General features: G+C 44.0%; 2 protein-coding genes across 2 annotated transcripts; both read right to left on the reverse strand.

The window, feature by feature from the left end:
- Nucleotides 1-371: 371 nt before the first annotated feature.
- arl4d (ADP-ribosylation factor-like 4D) lies at nt 372-2,748 on the reverse strand. Its single transcript, XM_084002108.1, has 2 exons — nt 2,627-2,748; nt 372-1,782 (listed from the first exon to the last, which is right to left on the reverse strand). The coding sequence occupies exon 2, from the start codon at nt 1,660-1,662 to the stop codon at nt 1,057-1,059; it is 606 nt and encodes a 201-aa protein (XP_083858234.1). The 5' UTR covers nt 1,663-1,782; nt 2,627-2,748; the 3' UTR covers nt 372-1,056.
- Nucleotides 2,749-4,209: 1,461 nt separating this feature from the next.
- On the reverse strand, nt 4,210-18,396 carry tmem106a (transmembrane protein 106A). Its single transcript, XM_084039820.1, has 8 exons — nt 18,255-18,396; nt 8,568-8,747; nt 8,282-8,345; nt 6,765-6,918; nt 6,058-6,198; nt 5,945-5,982; nt 5,791-5,844; nt 4,210-5,246 (listed from the first exon to the last, which is right to left on the reverse strand). The coding sequence occupies exons 2-8, from the start codon at nt 8,731-8,733 to the stop codon at nt 5,138-5,140; spliced, it is 726 nt and encodes a 241-aa protein (XP_083895946.1). The 5' UTR covers nt 8,734-8,747; nt 18,255-18,396; the 3' UTR covers nt 4,210-5,137.
- Nucleotides 18,397-19,167: the final 771 nt, after the last annotated feature.

Consider the following 19,167-nt stretch of genomic DNA (forward strand, 5'->3'; position numbering starts at 1 on the left):
GACACATTTGTAGGCAAGTCGCTCTTTTAGCTCTGTTTTTGGTCTCCACCGGTTCTTGAGGACATTATCCGACTCTATGGCTGCTAAATGCTTCACTATGTTCACCAGCTTTGCCTTTTTGTAGTTTGGCACTGGGCAAAGTGGAGTTGGAGGTGCTTTTCCATTCAACACAGCTGCCTGCTGCAGTCGGAAATAGCAGAAACGGAAAATGACCAGAAACTATAAAAACAAAAACAAAACTCTGAAATGCTTTGTAAAGGAACAGAGGAAGCAAAAGCGCCCCCATTTCACATGCACACTCTTATCATCCGTTGTAATATAGAAATATTGATCTTTCGTTTCTTGCTGGCTTCCATTAACTGCAACGAAAGCGATGAACATTCTGTACAGTGCTTAGATTTATTCAGCCTTCACCGTTACAAAAAATGTACAATTTGTATAAACATTGTTATCGTAACTGTAACTGAAACTTAACCTCTGTGGCCATGAAGGGAATGCACTTAGGATTACAGTTGCATGGCAATTATATTGAACATCGTGTTTTCATTTACAAAAAAGAAGACGTCCTTCTATCCAACACAAACACAAAAATGTGGAATAAATATTTCAGGGAAGCATCTGCGGAACAGAAACAGCTATTATTGGTGGTGGGGGGGGGGGGTCTGTGCACGCTTGTGAAGGATAATAAGGACATTTTTATATATATTATAGGGACCAGCCACATGGATGTAAATGTGTTCATGTATTAGTACAGTTAAAACTAGAATTCTTCTTTGAAACAAGTGTAGAAAAGCACTTAGTGAAGACTAACTGCTCAAGGTTTCCCTTTAAATCTGTAACGTAAGTTTTTCAAAGGGCAGCTGCAGGATCGCAGAACAAAGAATATGTCAATACCGCTTCAATTATTATGAGCGAATCCACTCCTCCAGACCCGCGGACGCGTGTAATTGTTGTTGTGTTGGCACAAATTGCTCTCCCATTAAAAAGGGGCCATTAGGCTTGGAGGCATCTCGGCCGGTGGATCAATCCCCGACGTCCACGGCGGGAGCCGAGAGTTCATCTCCTTCTGTGGCGGCCGTGCTTCACCGTCTTCTTCCTCTTCAGGATCATCTCGTAGAGTTTCTCCAGGCCCGGCTGGAGCCCCTGGCCGTCCACGGCGCTGCAGCCTTGAACGTGGCGCAGCGTGTACACGCTCAGTTCGTGGACGGAGAGCAGCTTCTCCACCTCGCCGACGGACGAGGCCGAGTCCTGGTCCTGCTTGTTGGCCAGGATGAGCACGGGGACCCCCTGGTTCTCCGAGGTTCGGGTGATCTTGTGCAGCTCCACTTTGGCCTCCTCCATGCGCTCCAGTTCGGTGGAGTCCACCACGAACACCATGCCGTCCGTGCGCCGGGTGTATGACTTCCACAGGGGCCGCAGCTTCTCCTGGCCGCCCACGTCCCACACCTGGAAGTTGATGGTCCTGGACGGCCCGACGGCCACCTTGATCTTCTCCGTGTTGAAGCCCTTGGTGGGGATCGTCTTCACAAACTCCTTCAGTTTGAGCCGGTAGAGCAGGGAGGTCTTGCCGGCCGAGTCGAGGCCGACGACCACCACGTGCAGGGAGTGGAAGCTCGGCAGGAAGGAGGTGTTGGGAGCGATGTCGGTCAGCTGGTTCCCCATGTCTGCAGCCGGGCGGTTCACACCTACTTAGACGAGGTGATTCCTGATTTAATCCTGTCCTTCTTCTCAGCAGAGCGGCATTTGGTCCTCGTCCTCAGAGGCAGATGGGATCACACGGTGCTGGAGGTCAAAACAAACAGAGTTAACGTTTGATGAGAAGACAATGGGGGCTGTTTCGCTATCTCACCTGAAGAATTCACAATGCGATGATTATCAGCGGGGGCACATTTCAAAGTGCTTTCGTCCTGTTGTGTTCACACCTGAGATGCATGACTTCTTTGTGTCAGCTTGATTAACTTGTAATATATGAAACAATAAATGTCTCGGTCACATTGCAGAGCCAAACAACAGCTAATTGAGCGGCTGAGGTCAAACTGAATGGCTTTTTCCTCCAGGCAGATTGATTTCAATGCAGCGGTGGATAATATCAAGTGTTCACTGTCTATGAAGACTGCTGCAGCAGCACTAATCCGGTTGTTTTTGACATCCAGATATCCATCACACAGCTGCCTTTTGGCGAGAATACAGCAGATCATTTATTATTGACTGTTATTGAGCAGGGGAAACAACACCTCGGTGCCGCATGTTATTACGAGACGACTGTTGTTTATGGAGGCGAAATGCACTGTCACGTTTGCGAGTCGACGCTTTTTCACTTGATTTGGATGTTTAAATGTTTTCTGCCAGCAGTTTCCTTCCTCTCCCGCACGGAGCCGTCTAGTTTGCGTTGCATGTAATTAATATAGATATATCAATTCAATTTAAACTTCATCGTGCAGAGACCTGTACGGTTAACTCTAAGCAGACACAATTTTAAATTTAGACACATAATATATATATATATATATATATATATATATATATATATATATATATATATATATATATATATATATATATAGAAAAAAAATAATCATGCGGGTCGCACATATGACATAATTAAATGTAAAACAGACGTCCATACCTTTTTTATTGCGCGGTGAAAACATCATCCACAAGCAGTAAACGCGTCCATAGCGGACAGATTGTTGTTTGTCACATCCGCTCGTGTTCTCCAGCAGCACTGAGGAGCTTCGGGAAGGCACGAGCGCACAGGACCTCAAGCCCCGGTGACGTCACGGCCACCTGGACGGCTGCCCTGCGCCCCCTTCCGGTACAGAGCTGCACTGCACCTGTCTCCGAGAGTATCAGAGGTGAGTACTGAGGAGATACTCACATCTGTTAGTTAAAGGGCCCTATTATGCAAAATAAATCATTAAAAAGTTGCAATACTACAATGAAAAGTAAGCAAACAAAAAAATGTGTGAAGTAAAAGTGCTGCATTTAAAATTCCCCTGCAAAGGTATTGGCATCAAAACATAAAGTACATTAAATACGTATGAATGATGGCCCATTTAAAAACAATATACTGGATAATTATAATAATTGATTCATCAATTTAACGTTGCAGCTGTTGTGCCCACAATACAGTTGTAATATTAACACATTATTATTACATATTCTGCGCGGTAACAATAAACTCCGGCTGTCAATAAATGTAGTGAAGTAAAAAGTTAATAATTGCACAACGAGATTTGCTGTGCATCTCAAAGATGTTTATTCTCTCACACACGCTTTATAAATAATAATAATGACAAAATGCAAAGGAGGTAAGAAGGTGCATACTAAAAAATGTAAAACAGTTTTGCACAGTAGATTGGGAGGTATACCTGAAACAGTCCAATTGAAAATACTCAAATGAAGGATAAGTACTATCAGCATAGTATCCAAAAATGTCACCGTACTTAATTAATTTAATCATGCATTTTTAATTTAATACCTAAAATATAAAATGTTATGTAAAATAAATGTAATGTAAAATAAATCAAAATGGCCCAATTCAAAGTGTAACATCAATAATATATTTTATTATTGGGCTTTAATTCCTCATTCATTATTATGAGAAGCATCTGAATGCCATCAAGATCATATCAACTGCATAAACCTGACTGGGAAGTTTCATAACAAGAAGTGGAAGATTTATTTATAACAATGCATTGTTTATAAACTGATCATATGATTGACGTTGATGTTAAAAAGAAAATCTGACAAGTTACCAGACAGTACAATAGTTCCCTCTTAAATGTAGCCACGTCCAAGGTAACATAAATGTATAAATATAAGGACTAAACAAATATTATGCATTAGTTATTATTAGTTTCTATACTTTTACAGAAAGTAATGGTTACAGGGTTTCTTGCTAGGAATAGAAATTGGCACAACAGTTTACTTTAAAGTCTTACTACATTGTAAGGCATTGGCTCCTTCTTGTGTCCACTTCAAGAATTGCAGCAAAATATGGGTCTTGTTTTAGATTTTTTTCATAAATATATATAGTTTTAAAAGAAAGCATTTTGATCTGTGCTGATGTGACACTAACAATATTAAACTGTATTTCCTATCAGAACTGCAAACATTTGTAGGAAAAAGTACAATAAAGTAAAATAAACACCATGATGTTAACACAAAGAGGATGAACAAACCAAACAGAAGTCCAGATACAGATCCTTCGATGCCACAGTTTAATGAAGTGCAGATCATTTTCAGAGATGAATGTCCTACTTACATAATACATATGGCACCCTGCATGTAAACGTTGCAGAATCAATTACGTTGAAGACATCTTCACATCTTTAAACAAAAATAAACACTTTTAAGAGGACACAGGTAGATCCCAATCAAATAAGAGCACATTTTAAGCAAACATCAATATTAACACAGTGGTGAAGGTGCTAAAACAACACACATAATTAGATCAGCAGTGGAATGTAAGTAAGTACATTTACTATTTGCTTCTTCCTAATTTAAGTGCATTTTGTTTCCAATACTTGTTCTTCCACAGGACAGGTCGTTTACTCGTTTTATTGGTAGTTTTTCTTAAAAGGTGCTCATTACGACATTCAGAGTATATCTATTGTTGACCCGCATCTCTCAATCCTGGACACGACTTAGCTGGTGGCTAGCAGCTAACAATGCAAAAGAAACTAAAAAACAGCAGCAGTGCTGACAGAGCTAACCGTGTTTATCGGGGGGGCTGTTAGACGGGACGCGTTATCGGCTGTAACCGCTGTACGGGGAACATGAGCTAGCTAGCGGGGCATGATCACAAGCACGCACGGCCGGCCGGCGATCTAAACAAAGCACAGAGAAGATCGGATTACAACACAGTGACTTCATTCTCTGCTCAGGTAGACATTACTCCACCACATCTTCACGTGGCAAACAGTTGGTTGATGCTATGCTAACGCTCTGAACCCGCAACAGAACCTTTGAAAAGACAGGAATCACTTTATAAGATGCCTTTTTTTTTATTCATCCACAGCAGTTATCATTCACTAAGTCACATCCCACACAGAAGAGGGGAAAAGGGTGCAATGCAGCCAGAATATTAATTATTTTACAATCCCACTTTGGTGTTTCTTCATATTTGATGTCATCATCTGACGGGATGGGGGATTGTTGAGTTGGCGCCACAGTCGATGTACTCGAAGGTGTCCAGAGACACCTGCTCCGTGTGAGAGAGATAGGAAATATTCATCGTCATTCTGGGGGGGGCACGAAGAAAAAAATCATTATTAAAGAGACAGAATGTTTTCATAATGTCATCATTTCAATGCTGTCAATGGATCACATGACTACTTTTAGTGTCCTTCTTTCTTTGTTTTCCAAACTACAAACTACAAGAAGAGAAACTTTGTTTCCCAGGAGTTGTTGGGACCAAAACAGAGATCATATGTGTTTTCAGCTTGTTCTGCTGCCCCAAGTGGCCCCAAAAGATAAAATATATATATTTTTTTAGCTTTTATCCCTTTTAATCAAATGTGAGATGCGACCCTGTCAGTTGCTCGAGAGGAAACTCGTGACCGCACTCGGGGTGCAAAGCATCTGGTCACAAGCAGAAATGTTTTCTCTGAGTGGAACGAAACAGAAGTGAAAATGAACTTTTTGAAAGTTTTTTTGTGGTGAAAGCCCGATTTCCTTTCGTGGACTCTAAACACAGAGCTGAACCTGTTAAGGTGATAGAAAAAGTTGGTTTTGAGATATAAACCTCCCCCGGGTACATTTCTCTAGATTGAGGTCGACACTTACTGCAGCTCCAGAAATAATGTGTGAATCTTGATGGAGCTCGACATGCAGTAAGAGCTGAAAGAGATAAAGGCAGTTGATGTGCAGAACGTGAGCATATTAACACAAATGGGAGGACGTAGCATTACATAATTTACAAACGTCATTTCAGACTTACTTCAGGTCGTTGATGGACAGGTGGATTTGAAAGGTGTGCTGCAAAAGAAGGAGGAAGACATTGAGTTCAGAAACAGTTTATTTTGAATGTGAATCGTGCCGTGTGAAACTCACCGATGTCTGTGAGCGCGGCTTGATGCCAGTCATGTTAGATATCTTGGTTTTACCAACAATGACGGAAGAGACCAGACCCTGAACGCTTAAGTCCACGATCTGAACCGGGACGAAGTTCTCGTTGGAGATATTGATGAGATTCTATGAGAGCAAAAAAACACGTCACAGCTTACATCGTTATAAAAACTCTCTCAGTGGACTTCAGTGGAAAGCAAACACTTTGTAATGCATCTACATGAGAACAACATGCTGTATATCATTATTAAATATGAAGCAACTTGATACTGCATGTGACTGTTCTTTCAATGTATTTTTAATACATTTCATTATATTTGAGTCATTTGATCATTTTCGTCTTCTTATTCATTTATTTTCTTTGACATTTTGTGGTATATATTTTTTTCATTTTCTTGCTGAGTTAGAGAAAATAATTTTCACCACTCTTGTCTGTAAATATGTAGCTAGTAGCAGTTGATTAGCTTAGCCCAGCATAGAAATAGGAGGAAACAGCTAGCCTAGCACTTTCAAAGGGGTCTGCCTAATGAAATAAATATATATATATATATATATATATATATGATTCTGATCTCAGTTTTGACCAAATAGCTAGCTACTGTACTTTGAGCATATAGTTCCTTTAGCTTCTACTTCCTCCGTGAAGTGTTGCAACAAAGAGGAGGCACCGCTTACGTGTTCCCGTTACTCACTTTGACCTCCATCTCAACTGTGTCCGGGGTGAAGAAGACCATGACTGACAGCACCGACACGGGCGTCAAGGTGACGCTCCGGGGGAAGAGGAAGTAGAGGGTCAGAGAGCAGACGAAGAGACACACAGTCATGGCGATGCAGACATACAGCTTCCTGAAACACAGGCGTGCAAACGTGTAGGCGACATGACGCAACCTTTACCAAAACATAACCAGCATGCATGTGCAAGTGGCAGAAACATACTCAGACTGATGTGTGTCTTCACCCCAAACGGGCCAGACGCTACCTCTGAGACAGTGGTGTGGTAGTTGATGAGGTGTGTGTACTGCTAGGTAGATGGGTAGGTTACAGAGGAGGAAGTGGGTATACTCTCCTATATATTCCAAGGGCTTCCTGGCTGATAGGTGGGTATATACTGTAAACCACCAGAAAAAGAGGTGTGTATACCCTCCAATACACCACTGCTCTGACACACAGACAAGGTTTCATCAGTCATGAAGTCCCGCCGTCCTGTCTGACTTCATTACATCACCCAGAGGTGCTCGGTGAATTTCACTGAGCTATATTTGAATAGCAAGACACGTTGGCTGGTAGAACAACAATTTGGTTGTGATCGAGTTGCTATAAACAGATAAAAAGGATGCCAAAGCAGCTGAATAAGGATGATTTGTAAAAAAGTGTGAAGTCATGGTTTGTTAGGTCTGTCTGCAAGACGACAAGCAAACACCTTTTAAAAAGCTTGTTTTCTGAATGGAGGCTTGTTTGATGGGTGCTAGGCTACGCTAACATTGTAGCTGCTCCATCAACCTAAAATAAGAACATCTAGACATAAATACGGCAGAGACAGTCTCTGGTTTCTCCGCATAGTCTGGTCTGGTCTCTGGACTAATGTGGGGTTCTATCGTAGACCTCTGGGAGACCACACCAGTGGCGAGGCTAGCCCTTTTTTGAGGGGGCTCAAGCCTCCCCAAAACTTGCCTTAGCCCCTCCTATCGTTTAGTCCTCAAACCTTATATCCTACCATTTTTTCCAAACTTGTTTTGTTCAGAGATAAAGAAAATGGTAACGCGCTTAAATGTGTTTCAGTACTGTGTAAGTACATTACAGGACTACTGTATGTACTGTCCATGGATGCATGGAGGAAGTTGGTTGATGTCTCAATCTAATTAGCTAAATCCCATCTAGGGGGCATAGGCTTTTAAAAATAGCTTAAAGTTCAGGATGTTTATCTTTTATCCCTTAATAGGCCAAAATAGCTGAGACACAATGTTATATTTCTCATGCAGCATAATTTCATCTTCTCCTTCTCCTTAATCATTACTGTTATACGTCATAGGTTGAGGAAGATCGTCGCCGGTTATTTGCGTCTTTGCATCAACTCAGCATGCGTCCGTGAAGTATGAGCTTTGCGTTTAGTGTGATCACACCAGAGCAATATGTTTTTACTCAAAATGAAACCGTGTCATGTAAAACTGACCGCGGGTCAGTCAGTTTTACACATACACACGTCACTCACGTGCATCTGGGTTTCAGCCTCACATCGTTACATGGTATCACAGCAACCAGCTGGTTTTCATGGCCTTCGTGACAAAAACACACAGGAGGACACGTGAACATGACACATTTCATGTGTACAGATGACACCAAAATAACAAATAAAATGTCCATATATAAGTCAAGCCTTCCAGAGACTACGTGGCAGAAAAAATACTGATTTTTAAATACTGTTGCACTTTCTTCTGACAAATGTACTTCAGATAATATCATCTGCTAAATGCCCTAAATGTTCATGTAAAACTGACCTCTGGGAATTCTCCCGGTGCCGCGGCATGTGGGGCAGGTGTCTCCCATCGATGGTCCTTGTAGGGCTCCGTAAGGAGGGAACTGCTTCAGGGTCTTCTGCTTCTCCATCCCTTTTATCAGATCGGGGTCCTCTGTGGTTTCGCTGTTTTTAGCCAGTGTAACCATCCTTCTTCTGCAGTCTGAAGAAGAAGAAGAAGAAGAAGAAGAAGAAGAAGACTTTGACTTTCAAGTAACTTTATTTAAACACCATTCCAACAAACCCTTAAATACTTATTCCACTGACACATACATAATCTCACAAAACACTATAAAACAACCATCATTCTAAAAATGTAAAACCAAAGAGCCATCCTCCCCCAGTGAGCACAAGACCTGCCTAACAGCCCACACAGCTTTAAAACCATCCAGGTTTTGGGTTAGTCTGGAATAAGTGTGTTCTACCCTCAGACGGGCTGCCACTAAACCCCTCAGACAGCGTACTGGGTCTGTCCAGCCTTTTCCAAGCAATTTATTTTTTCGGCTTTTCCAAATTGCTAGTTTGGCACTTGCAAAAATAAAATTGATTAAAACCAAAATTTGCCTTTTCTTGGGTGTGTATCTGGGTCCAAAGATAAAGAGGGGAACAGAGAAAACCTCTCCCAAACCCCCAACCCACTCCTGCAGCATTTTAAAAACATCTACCAATTGGGGACAGGACACCACTAGGTGGTATAAGGTCTCTGTTGCTGAGCAGAAAGGACAACCCTCCCCAGTGCTTGGGTCAAAGTGAGCTCTGTGTCTGTTCGTAGCTATCGCTCCATGTATAATCCTCCACTGGATGTCAGCCATCCGTTTCTCGACGGGAGGCTTATACAGGACCCACCAGCTACCACTAGGGGAAAAGTCTGAGCCTAAAAACTCCATCCACTTTGACTCTCCGACACCTGCAAGAACAGAAAAGTTCAGTACCTTCACACAGCTGGAGTACAGCTGTTTGCTTGTACAGGAGCTGAACGTTCCCAGTGCTGGAGTTAAAAGGGTTAACAGAAGGCCTCTCTCCTCTCTCCATTCCCCCACCTCAGGTCTCACACTCAAGGGGGGGAAGACATACTCATGTCCTTGACTCCACTGTCAGCCAAACTTCCGTCCTGTGCAAAAATCCGGAGTGGTGCCGACAGGGATTGCCACACTCCGTTCACCAGGTTCTGCAGCACTCTGGTTGACCGTATGCCCGTCACTTCAGCCAGACTTTCAATTGATATCTTCGTCAGATGGCCCAGCTTCACTACTCCCGCCTCAATGAAAGCTGTTTTTAGGGTGGTTGAGGAGAAGACAGTATCAGACAGGAAATCATTGTTGAAGAGAGGTTCTTCAAACAGCCACATCCCAGGCCCGGGGTCAGGTGGTCGAGTAAAACTCAGAGTCCTCCAGGCATCGATGACAGAGCTGTAAAACGGTGTGAGACCAGTAAGACTGCACAACGGGGACTTCATCAAGAAAAGTTGTCTGTCGTAGCCGAGCCGCCCGGCCCTCCAGAGCAGCAACCGGGCCACAGCAGACCAGCAGAGAGAACCGCTATACAGCAGCCGCTGAGCTGCCTGCAGTCTAAACGCAGCAATCCTGGAGGCGATGTCTATGAGGCCCTGCCCCCCCTCTGCCACAGGAAGGTACAGGACCGACGCTCGCACCCAGTGATGACCCGACCAGAAAAACTCTACGAGGACCCTCTGCAGTTGCTTCAAAAGTCCTTGCGGGGGGGTTAGCACTTGTAGCCTGTGCCACAGGGATGAGGCAACCAGGTTATTAACAATCAGAACTCTTCCCCTGTAGGACAGCTGGGGTAGCAACCATTTCCATTTAGACAACTTGGCTTGCACCTTCCCCAGCACTCCCTCCCAGTTCTGCGCCTCTATCTCTTTACTTCCCAGATACACACCCAGGACCTTTAGGCCTCTTTTTCCCCACCTAAGGTTTCCAGGAAGAGTGGGTGTGTCCCCTGCCCTCCACTGACCAACCAAAACAGCCTCACTCTTCTCCCAGTTAACCCTGGCTGAAGCAGCTTTCTCATATAAATTGAGACCATCTTCTAACTCCTGGATGTCTTCCTGACCCTGGACAAGGACATTTATATCGTCAGCATATGCTGATATGACCACAGGGGGGCTGTGAACCAGTTCAGGCAAAACCAGGCCTCTCAGTCGGTTCCTAAGCCTACACAAAAGCGGCTCTATGGCCATACTGTACAATTGGCCTGATATAGGGCAGCCCTGCCTGATCCCTCTTTTAACTGAAACAGGCCTGCTCAACCCTCCCCCAACCTTAACAACACAACATGCATCACTGTACAACAGCTTCACCCAGGACAAAAAGTGCTCCCCAACACCAAAAGCCTGCAGTGTGGCAAAAAGGAAAGAGTGATCCACACGATCGAACGCCTTCTCCTGGTCGATAGAAATTATACCCACATTAATATTGTAATGTTTGCAAACTTCAAAAATGTCTCTCATTAAAAACAAGTTGTCCTGTATTGATCTACCAGGAACACAATACGACTGATCAGAACCAATAAATAATTCCATGTAGGACTTCAGTCTGTTAGCTAAAACTTTTGATAAAATCTTGTAGTCCGTGCATAAGAGAGCTACAGGCCTCCAGTTCTTTAACAGGGTCAGATCCCCTTTCTTGGGTAACAGAGAGATCACAGCACGCCTACAGGATGCTGGAAGAGTTCCTCTCTCGAAAGACTCCTTAAAGACGTCCAGCAGGTCGTGACCAAGAAAGCTCCAAAAGTGTTTGAAAAAGTCTGCAGGTAGGCCGTCCATGCCTGGAGCCTTTCCTGAAGCCATTTGTGTCACTGCAGAGGTCAGCTCCTCCAAAGAGATGTCAGAGCTCAGGGTATCCCGTTCTCCTGAACCCAGCTGTGGAAAACCTTGAAGAAGTTCATTAGTGGCATCGACATCACATACTTCTGCCCTGAACAGGTCTGAGTAGAAAGACACTGCATGCCTCCTCATCTCGGCAGGGTCAGAGGTCAAATTCCCATCAGGCAGGCGGAGACACACCATCTGCTTCCTTTGGCCCACAGACCTCTCCAAGTTGAAGAAAAAGGAGGTTGGTGCATCTATGTCCCTTAGAGAGGTGAACCGTGCTCGGACCAGAGCTCCTTTAGCTTTCTCTTGAAGAAAAGAGTTCAGCTGCTGCTTTTTGAGGAGTAACTGTTCAGTATTTTCAGCAGACATACTCTCTAGCTCTCTGATTTCGGACTCTAGTTGCTCCAAAGCCCCGCTAATATTTGCAGTGGAGTAGGACGTATACTGCTGACAGAACGCCCTAATTTGACCCTTTCCAACCTCCCACCACTGACTCAAGGAGGGAAAGGACTCCTTCTTGGATCTCCAATTAGCCCAAAACAATTGGAAGTTTGTACAGAAATTAAAATCATGTAAAAGTTTAATGTTAAAATGCCAGAAGGACCTAGGTTTCCCAGTAGGAGATAAAACCAAATCTACTAAAATCAAATGATGGTCTGTAAAACCAACAGGGAGGATTTGACAGTTAGCTGCACGAGTTATAAAGGAAGCGGACACGTAGATTCTGTCTAACCTGGCTGCACTAATCCTACCATCGGATATTTTCACCCAGGTGAACTGTTTAGCTGAAGGATGTTTCATCCTCCACACATCAACTAAACTAGCCTCCTTTAGAAGCTGAGACAGAAAGGAGGACGACTGAGGATGGGGCTCCTGTCCTGTCCGGTCTAAAGTGACGTCAGTGCAACAGTTCCAATCCCCCCCTATTATAAAACACTCCCCCTGATCACAGCCATCTAAGCTGTCTCTTAATAATTTAAGCACAGCCAACCGTTCAGGACCATGATTGGGTGCATACATATTAATAAAAGTAAAGGTAAAACTTTCTATTTCCGCCTTGACCATCAGAACTCTGCCTGCTATAATCTCTGTTCTGGATAGAATATTCACATTTAGTGAGGGAGAGAATAGAACAGCAACTCCAGCACTGAGGTTAGAGCCATGGCTGAGTACATACTGACCCCCCCACCATATCCCCCAGTCTGTCTCATTCAGGCTATCACTGTGCGTTTCCTGTAAAAAAATGACATCTAACTTTTTCTGTTTAGTAACCTCTGACACTAAGGCTCTTTTCTGCGTACTTCTCCCCCCGTTAATATTTAAAGAGGCAACCTTTAAGGACTGCATAGTAGAAGAGTAGAAGAGAGACAACAGAACAGACAAATAGACACAGCAGAGAGGAAACACCCAGTGTTGTATGATCATGTTATCTTTTCCTGGAGTTTTTAATTTTCCTTTTTCTTTTGGTCCCTTTAAGACCTTTTTTCAGAGTGGTGATATGTTTTCTCAGACGGTAACGTCTCTTCTCACTCAGCAGGTCTATCCCTACAACCTTCTGAAGAGTGCTCACCGTCTGAATAAACTTTTTAATATCAGGGAAATAGTCACTTATTTCCACTGACCTGCCAAAAGAATCATCGAGGAACTCATTTACCTCTTTAAGAGAATACAGGTCTGTGATCTGAGAGACACTGTCTGCTACAGACACACTGTCAGAGTCAATCTCCTCATCTGAGTCCATTCCCATCACCTGACTGTTGTCTGAAAACGTCTGCAGCTCAGTCTGGTGCCCAGCACCTGCAGCTCCTGCTCCATAAAAACAGCCTCCCCCTGTCCTGATGTACCTGCCTCCCCCTGTCCTGATGTACCTGCCTCCCCCTGTCCTGATGTACCTGCCTCCCCTGTCCTACTTCACTAGCCTCCACTGGCTCTGTTGTGCTCACCTCCCCAGATTTACTAGGCCCAGCCTGTTCAGCCCTACTCACCTTATTCCAATTACTTTCCTTCTCTACACTCACAACATTTACACTCTCCTGCCCTGCTTCCTCTCTCGAGACACCCGGCTGTGCGTCAGCCGCGGAGGCCCCGCGCGCGGAGCCAGTCGCTGCTGCCGCAAGCGCAGGCGCCGCGGCTGCCGCCTCAAGCGCAGGCGCCGCCGCCGCCGCAAGCGCAGGCGCCGCCGCCGCCGCAAGCGCAGGCGCCGCCGCCGCCGCAAGCGCAGGCGCCGCCGCCGCCGCAAGCGCAGGCGCCGCCGCCGCAAGCGCAGGCGCCGCCGCAAGCGCAGGCGCCGCGGCCGCCGCCGCAAGCGCAGGCGCTGCGGCCCCGCCGCCGCCAGCCCCAGCGGGTCCCGCACGCGGAGCGGCCCCGCCGCCGGCTGGCGCGGCCGCAAGGCGAGCGGCCCCGCCGCCGCCAGCCCCAGCGGGTCCCGCCGCGCGCTGTCTGTGCGGACAAGCAATGCGTTTATGGCCCACATCACCACATTCAAAACATTTCATGCTCCCTGAACTCGCGTACACCATGTAAAACGTCTCCTCGTGTCGGACACGGAAGGACACATCCAGTGTCTGAGTTGACGAGTCCAAAAACATAAATACTTGTCTCCGCAGAGACTGAACATGCTTCAATTTGTCATCCTTGCATCCCAAAGCAACAGTGCGAAACCCACTGGCAAACTTACCGAACCGCTTCAGCTCTCGTTCCAGCGCTTCATTCGGGATGAAAGGAGGAACGCCGGACACGGTTATCCGGGTAGAGGACACCGCCAGTGGGGAAATCGGAAAAAACTCCTCATCTAACGTTAACCCACTCTCGATGAGTTCACTGACACAACTCTGGTCTTTTAAAAACACCACGAGGGCTTTATTCATGCGGGAGGCATATAGGATGTTTCCGTGGCCTATCTGCTCTCCCACAGCCAGCAACACCTGCTCCACGGTGGAGCTGTGTGGTGGAACCAGCCTCACTCCCTGTCTCAGTGACACAGGTGGCGTCTCAGAGGACGCCATCCTCGCCACGAGGCACGGAAAACACACAAAAACAACACTAAACGGATTTTATACAATAAACTAACTAATATGACAAACAATAATCATACAATAAGAAACAGTAAGAAAAAAAAACGTATAGTTTTGAAAGATCTTTCTTGCTCTTCACCAACAAACCTCCACCACAGAAGAAGAAGAAGAAGAAGAAGAAGAAGAAGAAGAAGAAGAAAAAAACAGCCTGATTACAGTATGTATAACGGGAACTTCTTATTTTTCTTCCTGAGAAGCTGTGGGAGAGCGAGGGATGTGGCCTTCTAGGAAACGATTGCTTGTCACATGGAAAGAATGTGTGAGAAGAAGCAACGCATACAGGGTTTTGGCCTGGAGTGGAGTTACTAAGCCAATGTTTGTGTTTGTGGAGCCAATTAAACTGAATGCTCCCTCTGACTACTTACGTTTTGTTTCCTGACTCAGGAAAACTCCTCCAGTTACAGTATTTCATAGTGCTATTAAAATGCAACTTAGTCAAACCCACTGTTGGTGGCACAGTGGTGCAAAAAACACTCCTTTACTGAATAAAAGTAGAAATACCATAGTCTAAAAAATATATTTCAATGTTACTTAGAGAGTAAAAGTACTCATTATACAGAATCCTATTATAGAATATTTTATTATGTTTTTATCTCTGATAAACACATGGAAGAACATTTTAATAGTTTTTCAATATATGTATGTACAGTATATACTGTATGTAGATTAAGAGTGAGGCACTGCATCATATCTATGTATGTAGAAAGTAACTATAAGTATCAATAAATGTAGTGCAGTAGAAGTATAAAGTACAGTACAGTACTTGAGTAAAAGTTTTCACCACTGTTCTTTATATTTCACAAACTGCTGTTTTCTTACATTTGGATTGTGTCAGTAACTAACAAAAGCTCTGGAAACTGGCATTAAAAGAAATAATATTCCCAATATTTATTCTGGATTTTGGCCTTTTTAATAGTCAAAATACATGGGCTTTTATTTTTCAAATGTGTTGTCAAGTCTCCCCTCGATGAAATACATACATGCAGGGTTTCAATCACCTTTGTCTTTCTTGTACTGATGCAACAATTTACTGTGTAATGTTTCAGTTTTATCACTGAATCATTCTGCTTTCACAATGAGCTCCAGTTGTGAAACCTGAGCCAAAGCACCATTTCTACACATTACAGCAACTTAGTGTTACAAGTAATCTAATAAATACAGTTTTCTATTTAGTCGACTACATATTATACATATAAAACAACCAAATACTGTGCATGTAAAGAATTATTTGGTCAAATAAATAAATAAATAAATACAAATTTGAAATGTGAACTCAACAGTTATTCCAGTGACGAAGCAGAAACCGGTTCCCTTTGTTGTTGTGATGCTGCCCTGCAGTTCCACACGCTAACAGCAGGCAGGTGGCATTTAAACAGGATTGTGTAAACACAGACACAGATGTTATCACTTCATTTTTCTCCAGGCATCAACGCCTTTTATTAGCAGTGGACAGGGGGGGGTGACATGCAGCAAAGGACCTCCATCCTGGATTCGAACCAACAAGTCCTCCAACTCATACGACCACAGTTGTCGTTGGTCCATGCACTCGAATACGACCTCTTGGAGCGTATTGCGGAGATTCTTCCGCAACGATAGTAGTGGTTAAGGTTAGGGTTAGGTCGACGTGTGGAGGCGGTCTCTGCCGATGATGCACGCGCGGGGGGGGGGTAGCGCGGGGGGCGCGCGGGGGGGGGGGGGTAGGTTTAGGTGGGGGGGGGGGGGTAGCGCGGGGGGCGCGCGGCGGGCGCGCGGGGGGGGGGGGGTGATTGACGGGGGGCGCGCGGGGGGGGGGGGTAGCGCGGGGGGCGCGCGGGGGCGCGCGGGGGGGGGGATGGGGGTGGGGGGGGGTAGGGGGGGGTGGGGAGGGGGTGGGGGGGAAGATGTCGTGGAATCGGGGTAGGTTTAGGTCGACGTGTGGGGGGGGCGATCGTCTGAGACACCGGAGTGTCGATATTTACTTGACCGCTAGAGGGCGCGCTATTTTGAAACGTAACATATGGTCGTAATTCGGTGCTTGACACACGACCTATGTGGTCGTTTTCTCGAGGAGGACAGTCTGATTCGAACCGGGGTCGGCTGCATATGCGTACGTGCGTACATGGCATGCGCGCTAACCACTCCGCCACCTGCGCTCCATCATTTCATTTTACGACGCAGGCCGTCTTTTTTCCCCATCACTCAAAGTGAGTACTTCATAAACTACATAAGCAAATCCTAAAAGGTGCAAAATATGAGATGATACAAAAAATAATCCCTTTAAATCATCACTGATGACCCACTAGAAGTGTTTGTATCTGGGGTTTGGGACCCTTGTGAGTGTCAGCAGCACTGAGTGTGGGTGTATAGAGAGCAGACAGGCAGCAGCAGGATGGGTGCATTCAAAATCCGGCACCTTCCCACAGGTCTGTGAGGAGCTGGGATGCGTTTTCTTTACAACTTAACTACTAGGAAGTTGTTTTCTTCTTTGCTCTCACTAGTGACGGTCGACGACCACCACTGGCTCTCTCTCTCTCTGTTTGAGCCAGAGGGGCGGGGCTTAGTTTACCTCCTGTTTACGAACAGCAACAAACAATATGATTACATATTTTTTATTATTGTTCACATATAGGATGGCGTCGGGCAAGGTGGTAGCCTGCATGGTACAGCAGCTCCCCATTTGATTTTCTTCAATCATTTTCCAGTTTGGTATTAATAAAGCATCCATCAATCATACGTTTACATTACATACGTTACTTACGTTTACGTTTATCATGTCAAAGTTTCATCGTTACTTTGCAGTCGTGGATGGCTGCTAACTATATTACTTTGATCATTTTCTACCACTACGTTTATTTGACAGCTGCAGTTTCTTTTTTACCTAATAAAACATAATGAAATGTGAAACATTATTGACTGTTCAACGACCCAGCAGCATATAAAAGTTCATAACAGTTCAAGCTCCACACTGACTACAACTGTAAAATGCTTTCTACACATTAACGCAGCAGTAACGATTATCCATTATAATATATTATATAATAGTGGGTTTCACACTTAATTTTAAAATGACAAACCACGGTGACCTGATTCTCAAAAGTGTCATCTGTAAATTGTTACATTTCTGCATCACCCTTATCTTACCTTGCACAGGTAAACCAGCCTTCTGGAAGAGATTTGACTAATCACAAATTTGCTTTATGCAGGAGTTATTGAAAACATATCAGTAAAGTCAAAGATGGATGAAATTAATGCATTAAGGCATAATTAACAGGCTCTTTTCGTTTCCTCTCATCAGTAACTCAATGGTTGAGTTACTGATGAGAGGAAACGAAATGAGTTCTGATGATTTCCTAGTAATCATCAGAACAATTAAAAACCATTAAAACTCCCCCGTGTGGCTCAAATGTGTACTGCAGACATAAATGTTACAAAATAAAAGACCAAGAAATTCTGCTTTATGTGGCGATCCGATGAAAAATCACCTGCGACCACTTTAACTAGACAAACAATTTAAATCCAGGACTTTGAATGCAGCATGTTTGTATTTCCACTTTAAATAACGCGAACAAATACTTCCTCCACCTCTTATTCTGGTTACATCGTTTAAATTATAACCTTAAACAAAGATTGTGACGTTGAATTTGCTCTGGAGACCATCTTGAAGAAATCCTGAGACCACGTTAGTCAAACTAGATTTGGAAGACGCGTTTTTTTCGCATCTTTGAGTGTGTTGTTTAATAAAAACACGGCCCGCAAAAACGTGCGCATTAAAAAGATCGCTTACCTCACAGCATTTGAGATTAAACATCCAAATGTGACGCAGACGTGAAAACGCAATCTTCTGTTTGTTCTACATGTAAATGCGGAGCAACAAGTGCGTGTGTGGAGAAGACGCAGTGGGAGGAACACTTCCTGGTTCTGGCGGTTTACAGGTCGGACTCGGGCTGCTGATCACATGCGCTGCTTTTCATTAACTTTCCTTTCCTTCTAGAAACGGTGGCATCAGGCCTTTTCAGCTCAGTATCACATGGATGCAACTAATCGAAATTATGTTTCTTTCTGTTCCTGGAAAAACAAAAAATGATTACATCAGCTAGACCCGGGACTATATCGCGGGTATTATGGCCAAATTCACGATATTATCCCGATAATTATCACAATATTGCTTTACATTTTGTTAAGAAATATAAAATAAATATCCTTAATGGTATTAGAGATAAGACACACTTTTATATTAAAAAAGGATGATAAGGAATCAAATACAGGATAGGCCTACTTTTACTTATTTTTGTAAAATGATTTTTTTTTAATGTATTTTTCACTTCTCTACCACGATAACGAGCTAGACATCTTGTTCAAGTCACTGTAACTAAGGGTTGGTCATTTGGACACAACCCACTTCTTCATACTTGTAGCTACTCCACTACACTTCGGTACCTATTGGACTTTTTACATAAAGCAACACATGTATGTTTATATGATGCATAACTGTACTTCTATCTAGTAGGTATGACGTTTCTAAAACTATCACCACGCTGACAAACTGGGGGGGGGTCTTTAATTCAGTCATTTGCGCTTAATCAGAATATAATGCATATAAATTACACTTTTATAGGAGCCATTCTGCATAAGAGGAACTTTTTGTTTTTGAATAGAGGATTAAAAATGATTATTTCTACTTTTACTCTTCAACAACT

This window comes from Eutrigla gurnardus (assembly GCF_963514095.1).
Source record: "Eutrigla gurnardus genome assembly, chromosome: 22".
NCBI classification, from domain to species: Eukaryota; Metazoa; Chordata; class Actinopteri; order Perciformes; family Triglidae; genus Eutrigla; species Eutrigla gurnardus.